At 45.8% G+C, this 7,994-nt stretch overlaps 1 protein-coding gene across 3 annotated transcripts in view; it reads left to right on the top strand.

Moving 5' to 3' along the window:
* Nucleotides 1-6,323, top strand: part of LOC144507041 (enhancer of rudimentary homolog) — a 60,476-nt gene extending 54,153 nt beyond the window's left edge. For all 3 annotated transcript variants that reach the window (XM_078233629.1, XM_078233630.1, XM_078233631.1), the window contains one exon: nucleotides 5,711-6,323. In XM_078233629.1, the coding sequence (XP_078089755.1) occupies nucleotides 5,711-5,813 (103 nt within the window). In that variant the 3' untranslated portion in view covers nucleotides 5,814-6,323. The remainder of the gene's footprint in view (nucleotides 1-5,710) is intronic.
* Nucleotides 6,324-7,994: the final 1,671 nt, after the last annotated feature.

A 7,994-nucleotide genomic window follows, 5' to 3' on the forward strand; every position in this document is an offset into this window, starting at 1 on the left:
AAGCAGGAGTAGGCCATTCGGCCTTACGAACCTGCTCTGCCATTCATCTTGATCATGGTTGATCATCGAATTCAATATCCTGATTTCACCCCCCCCCCCTTTCCTTCCATATCCCTTGATCCCGTTAGTCCCAAGAGCTATATCTAATTTCTTCTTGAAATTATACAACGTTTTGGCCTCCGCCACATTCTGTGGTAGTGAATTCCACACATTCACCACATTCTGGTGAAGAAATTTCTCCTCACCTCAGTTCTAAAAGGTTTACCCCTTGTTTTCAAACTATGACCCCTAGTTCTGGATTCCCCTACCATTGGGAACATTCTTTCTGAATCTACCCTGTCTAACCCTGTTAAAATTTTATAAGTTTCTATGAGAACCCCTCTCACTCTTCTAAACTCCAGTGAATATAATCCTAACCGACTTAGTCTCTCCCCATATGACAGACCTGCCATCCCAGGAATCATCCTGGTAAACCTTCACTGTACTCCTCTATAGCAAGAGCATCCTTCCTCAGATAAGGACACCAAAACCGCACACAGTACTCCAGGTGCGGCTTACTAACGCGCTATATAATTGCAGCAAAACATCTCTCTTCCAATACTCAAATCCTCTCGCTATGAAGGCCAACATTCCATTTGCCTTCTTTACTGCCTGCTGTACCTGCGCACATACTTTCAGCGACTTTTGCACAAGGACCCCAAGGTCTTGTTCGTATCCACCTCTCTCAACTTACTCCCATTCAAGTAATAATCTGCCTTCCTATTATTTCTACCAAAGTGGATAACCTCACATTTATCCACATTAGACTGCATCTGCCATGCAGATGCCTACACACTCAGCCTGTCTAAATCACATTGAAGCATCTCTGCATCCTCCTCACTACTCATCCTCCCACCCAACTTTGTATCATCTGCAAATTTGGAGATAGTACATTCAGTTCCCTCTTCTAAATCTATAATATATAATGTGAACAGTTGGGGTCCTAGCACAGATCCCTGCGGAACCCCACTAGTCACTGACTGCCAATCAGAAAAAGAGCCATTCATGCCAACTCTTTGCTTCCTATCTGCTAATCAGCTTTCTATCCATCTCAAGACATTACCTGCAATCCCAGGTGCTTTAATTTTCCTTCGCTGTTGCTGGGTCAAAATCATGGAACTCCCTCCCTAACAGCACTGTGGGTGTACCTACACCACATAGACTGCAGCGATTCAAGGAGACAGCTCACCACTACCGTTGCAATTTGGGATGGCCAATAAACTCTGGCCTAGCCAGTGACACCCATATCCTGTGAATGTTTTTTTTTTAATGTGCAGATTCCACTTACATTTTAAATTAATTTCCATAGGGTACTACTTCTAGGTCCAAGGTTGTCACCCTTCAAAAGTATTTCATTGGTTGTAAGCACTTTGGAACATCCTGAGGTTCTGAAAGTTGCTATATACAAGTTCTTTCTTTTCGATTGAAAGCAAAACCTCTATGTATACCTCTATATGAGGAGAGATTGGGTAGACTGGGGTTGTTCTCCTTGGAAAGACGGAGAATGAGGGGAGATCTAATAGAGGTATACAAGATTATGAAGGGTATAGATAGGGTGAACAATGGGAAGCTTTTTCCCAGGTCGGAGGTGACGATCACGAGGGGTCACGGGCTCAAGCTGAGAGGGGCGAAGTATAACTCAGATATCAGAGGGACGTTTTTTACACAGAGGGTGGTGGGGGCCTGGAATGCGCTGCCAAGTAGGGTGGTGGAGGCAGGCACGCTGACATCGTTTAAGACTTACCTGGATAGTCACATGAGCAGCCTGGGAATGGAGGGATACAAACGATTGGTCTAGTTGGACCAAGGAGCGGCACAGGCTTGGAGGGCCGAAGGGCCTGTTTCCTGTGCTGTACTGTTCTTTGTTCTTTATATGCTTCACATTTTATTTATTTGAATCATCTTTAAATAAATAGTTGCAAATGTCTAATTTCCCATAAACATCTGCTCAGCTCTTGTTTCCTGCCTGACTCCCCAGTGTGCCCTCCCACTTTTGGCTGTCAAGGCTTGGAATAAGAGTGGCTGAATCACCAAGTTGGAGCTTGTTGATGGGTTTTCTCTAATGTTCCCTGATATTGTCTTTGTGGGTAATTGTTGTGAAATGTATTTTCTAACTTATCCCACCTTCAAGATGGGAGAGCTTCATGTCTGAGCACAATGGCCTTGGTCATAATCTGCTTCCAGATCTTACAAACAGTTAGTATTAGGCTGCAGGAATGACTGTCCCTGCTGACTTGATCAGCAAGCTTATTACCAGTGGAGAGATTGGGACTGGACTAGCTGAATGCACACACCACTCTCCTTGTGTGTGCAGGATACACTTGCATTTGAAAGCAGCTCAAGTTTGAGGTAAGCCAAGAGAGTTAGTATATTGTCCTTTAGGGAAGGAAATCTGTCTTTCCTAACTTGTCCTATAAGTGTCTCCAGTCCCACAACAACATAGTTGATTTTTAACTGACCTCTAAAGTGGTTTAACAAGCTCTCAGTTATACCAATGGCTTAGCAGTTCAGGAAGGCAACCTGTCCCCACTTTCTCATGGAAATTGGGGATGGACAATAGATACATCCCATGAATGAATCAATTTTTTAAAAAAGCAACCTGCTGCCTCAAATAACTTACTTGACTGTCCCACCAACACTCTTTGCAAAGGAACAAAGCTGAGTTGTTGAAACTCTTGTTTGTCATTTTTGTCTTGTTATTGGCATGTATCGATCTAAAACACACGTGTGCTTTCTGTTGTACTTAAGTAGATAAGTGACTTTTTTGTACTCTGAGATTAAGCCAGTCCGTCTGAAACGCTGGTATCATATTTGACCCCAAGATGAATTTCCGACCTCATATTCATGCCATCACTAAATTGCCTATTTTCACCTCCGTAATATCACTCACTTTTGTTTCTGTTTCAGTTCAGAGTTGCTGAAACTTTATCCATTACCTCTCGATTCAAGTATTCCAACACTCCTGCTGCTCTTCCACATTCTCCTCTCCATAAACTTGAGATAATCCAAAACTCTGCTGCCTGTGTCTTTACTCATGCCACTGGGCTCACTGACTTCTCAGCAAACGACATCTTGGTTTTAAAATTCTCACTTTTGTTTGCAAATCCCACCATGGCCTTGCCCCTCCCCCTCCCCCTCCCCCCAATATTTAATCATGAGCTGCTCATGTTTTTACACTATGGAAGGAGGCTATTCCATCCATTGATCCTGCCTAGCTGCTTGCCTAATCCCACCAGTGAGGCTCGCTGCTCAGCTCTCGGGATGTCATTGCGCAGGCGCCCTGATCTCCCAGTGCACTGAGATCTCCCCTGTCAATAGTACCCAGATGGAGAGATAATCCTGTCATTTTATAAGTCATTGCTATGCAGTATTGTGCCTACCATTTGGAATCAAGGATTTGAGGATTCTGGGACATGTGGGGCACGCTCTTACTGGCTCGTCCTGCTGGTGGATCGGCGAGGTGAACCAGTAAGATATCACGAGAGATGAAAAATTAGGATCATTTCTGGTTTCTCGCCTCTCGTGATCTTACCAGCACTGATTTGCTGGTGAAATCTGGGCGCGAAGCCAATTTTAATATGTGAGAGTCCTGGACAGTATTGGCCAGGTTCGCTTGGATTTATCTCCTCACTGGCAAGAATCAGGTATGATCCCCCCCCCACAAAGACATCGGGACCCACTGCCATTTGCCGGGCAACCCCCCCCCCCAACCCCTGATCATCATCCCTGCAGAGTCAACACCCCCCCCATCGCCACTCCTGCAGAGCCCCCCCCCATCTCCCCTCGGATAACCAATCCAACTGGTCAATCCCCTGCCTCTGAAGAGTACCCCCCTTCCTTCCTACCCCCTTCCCCAGCCCCACCCACTCCCGCGGAACTCTCCCCCCATCAGGGCTCCACCTCTTCTCAGGCCCCACGCCTTTGGCACTGCCGGAGCTGGCACTGCCGGAGCTTGCACTGCCGGGGCTGGCACTGCCGGGGCTGGCACTGCCGGAGCTGGCACTGCCGGAGCTGGCACTTCCGGAGCTGGCACTGCCGGAGCTGGCACTGCCCCGACCACCCAACTGGTTTCAATAATTGGCCTCCAGTCCCACCGCTGTGGCCATCACGTCTGGTCTCCACTGGTGAGGGGACAAGTTCAAGCGAGCCCAGACAATAGCGTCCAGGACTCACGCATTTTTAAATTGGCTTTGCGCCTGTTATAACACGTGAAAATATTACTGGGGACAAATGGATGTTTTGTAATGTTATTAGTACGATGTGGGTTCTCCATGTCATTCATTATTTTTCTGAGCTTGAATTAAAAATACAACCCATAATACTCAAGTAACTTGCTGGCGAATCAGTGCCAGTAAGATCACAAGAGGCGAGAAACCAGAAGCGACCCTGATTTTTCATATCTCGTGATATCTTACCCGCTCACCTCACTGATCCACCGGCAGGACGAGCTGGTAAGACCGCGGCCCACACGTCTCAGAATCCTCAAATCCTTTATTTCAAATGGGAGCTATTATAACTGCATATCAATGACTTATAAAATGACAGGATTATCTCTCCAACTGGGTACTGATCGTTTAATCCCAACATCTGATTTGCTTTATTCGCTGCCACTGAGCATTGTGCAGTCGTTACAGCTTCAATTTATTATCAATTTACACAACCCCTTCTCCATACTTTTCATATCCGAATTAAATCACAATGGCCGCGATCTTACGCCCTCGTCCTCCCAGTTTATTGGCAAGGCGAGTGGGTAAGATAGAGCCAGAGGCAAAAGATCCGGATTGCACCCAGTTTCTCGCTTCCTGTAATCATACTGGCACTAATTTGCCCCAGAAAGGGCACAAAGCCAATTTAAATATTTATGACATTATGTAAATATCAGTAGTGAGTCCTGGACGCTATTGTCTGGGCTCACTTGGACTTACCCCCTCACTGGTCAATGTCCTCACCAACAAGGATTACATATGGCCTCGACCAACAGGGACCAGACGTGATGGCCACACCAGTGGGACTGGAGGCTATTGAAACACCCCAGGTTTGTTGGGGATAGGGTCAGGCTGTGCCTCTTGGACAGTGTAGGTCTGGCACTCTGGCACTGCTGCCTGGGCACCCTGGTGCTGCCCACTGGGCATCATAACTGTGCCGGGGCAGTGCCAAGTGAGTGGGGCCTGAGAAGGGGTGGAGCCATAACGGGTGAGAGACGGGGGGGGAAGCTCTGTGGGAGGGGTTGATCGGTGGGAGCAGCAACCATCGGCAGGTGGGGGGTGGGTTGATGTCCGGGCAGTAGCGCCGATCGGGAGGGTGGGGGGAGCTTTGCAACGGCGCCAATCAGCAGGGGTGGGGGAACTTTGCAGTGGGGTGAATGAGGGGCCATGTCTGGGGGACGGGGGAATGAGCAGACAGTACACTGGGAGATTGGGATGCCTGCGCAATGGTGCCTCAGGAGCTCAGCAGTCGGCTTTTTAAACTAAGTGCCATACGATTGTGACTGGGAGCTCGCTCAAAAAATACGGCATGATTCTCTCCCATTTTCACGCTCATTCGGCACTTAGGATTTCATTCATAAAATTTCCAGACAATTTGTGTCCTTGAGTTTTGACAAAGCATTGTTGATGAAAGTAAGAATGAAATCTGATTTGACTTTTTCTCTCTTTCCTCCCCTCATTTGTAGTTACCGAGCAGACACCCAAACGTACCAGCCTTACAACAAGGACTGGATCAAGGAGAAGATCTACGTCCTGCTGCGTAGACAGGCACAGCAAGCAGGGAAATAGATGGAGCCCCTACTCTGGTGCGGGGAGATCACAGAGCAGGCACAAATCTTTGTGTTCATGCAGAGCCCTCACTTCATCAGAGACGAAAACAGTTTTGGCCAGTAATGCGATCAGTGAATAATAAAGATATTTTGTACTGATTTGTAATAGGTCATTGCTAGACATTGGTTTTAAGGACAGTTTTGAATTCCTCATCAGCGAGCTAGGGCGTGGTCCCATACTCAGCATTTAGTGAATGGATCCCTTAAAGGTTTGGTTCGGGTGACTGGTTTTAGAATGTGACTTTTACTGTGTTTCTTGTGTTGTAAGCACAATACCCAAGGCACATATCTCTCTCTCTCCCCCTCCCATGATTGTCTCTCTAGTCTGTTCCAAAAACTCTTTTTTGCACTGTGACCTTTTGGAAAAAGTGCATGAAATAACTTTGTTGAAAAGTTCTGTATACTGTTTGCAGTTTAATTTATGCAAGTATTTTGTAAGTTTTGACAAGCAATAAAATTTCACATGATACCACCTGTTTCAATTTTTAAAATGCATTGACTTGGCTGTGGTTAATGGCTGGCAATGATCTATTACAATCCTCTTCTGACTCTCCCACTCGACACTTCTGGAGAGTTGCAGCTTTTGGAAAAGTTTGTTAAATTTTCTCCATCAGTAACGTTGGATAAAATGTGGTGAAAAGGGAGAGGCTGTCTAGACGGCAGTGACAGCCATCTAATTCTGCAAAGCGGTAAGGAGGAATTTTTCATTCAACATTTAGTTAAAGTAGTTGCAGCCTAATTTAAGCATGGGGAGGAAGCCATTTGGCCCCTTGAACTTGTTCTGAAATTTAGTTAGACCATAGCTGATGCGGGCCTTAACTCCATTCACCCACCTTTGCCCCATAACCCTTGATGTCTTTACCCAGCACAAAGATATAGATACAAAAATAAGATACAGCTGATACTGGAAATCTGAAGTAAAAACAGAAAATGCTGGAAATACTCAGCAGGTCTGGCAGCATCTGTGCAGAAAGAAACAGAGCTAATCGGTGGAATTTTACTGGCCCACCCACTACAGGAATCGGAGCGGGCAAGGGGCGGACCATGGAAAGGTCCATTTACCTCGGACAGAATTTTACGCTTTCAGGACGAGCGAGGCTGTAAAATCCCACCCAATGTTTCCGGCCACTGATCTTTCATCAGAGCAGGAAAAGTTAAGAAATGTAACAGGTATTGAAGTGAAAGGTGGGAAAAAGAACAGGAGGGATGGTCTGTGACAGTATGGAGCAAAGGAGAAATTAAAAGATTAAAGGTTTCACGTTGCAAGGTCAAAGGGAATGATAATGTGACAAGGACCATGTCAAGAGGAGGTGAATGGCAGGATACTAAATAGTTGCTGTCCATAAAGAACAGAAAATAAAACCATACCATCAAGGAAAAACAAAATAGGCATTGAAGTTACAGTCTAAAATAGTTGTGTCCAGTGTCAGGTCCAGAAGACAGTAGCGTGCCCAGTTGAAAGACAAGGTATTGTTCCTCAAGCTTGCATTGAACTTCATTGGAATATTGTGGGTGGCTATTGACAGGTCAGTATGAGAACAATGTAGAGAATTATATTAAGAGGTGACTGGAAACTTGGGGTTATACTTGCGAGCTAAACAGAGGTGTTCCTCAATGTGGTCACCCTGCTAGTGCTTGGTCTCCGTAGTAGAGGGGTCCATATTGTGAGCTGCAGATACAGTTAATTAAATTGGAAGAAGAAAAATCACTTTCACTGAAAGTGTATGGGGCCTTGGACAGTGAGGAGACAGCAGGTAAAATGTCAAATGTTGTATCCCCTGTGCTTGAATGGTGAGGTCCCGAGGGAAAGGAAGCGGGTATTGGGGGTGATTGAGGAGTGTACCACGGTATCGCAGAGAGATCAGTCCATTTGGAATGCTGAAAGAGGAAGAGGGAATATGTCTTTAGTGTCAGCATCATGCTAACACTAAAGGAGGTGATGGAAATGTGAATCTATTGTTAGCAGTTTTAAAAACTTCAAGTGCATTTTGAGATTTCTTCATCACTTACCATTGTTAAGCAAACAGTATGTCATTCACCTAAAGTCAGGTTTCTCAAGCAATTCACAGAACAGGTATAGTACACATGGAGGCCTTTCATCCCAATGTTTCTGTGCTGGCTCACCATAGGAGCAATTCAC

The sequence above is a fragment of the Mustelus asterias genome, chromosome 18, assembly GCF_964213995.1.
Source record: "Mustelus asterias chromosome 18, sMusAst1.hap1.1, whole genome shotgun sequence".
In the NCBI taxonomy this organism is placed as follows: domain Eukaryota; kingdom Metazoa; phylum Chordata; class Chondrichthyes; order Carcharhiniformes; family Triakidae; genus Mustelus; species Mustelus asterias.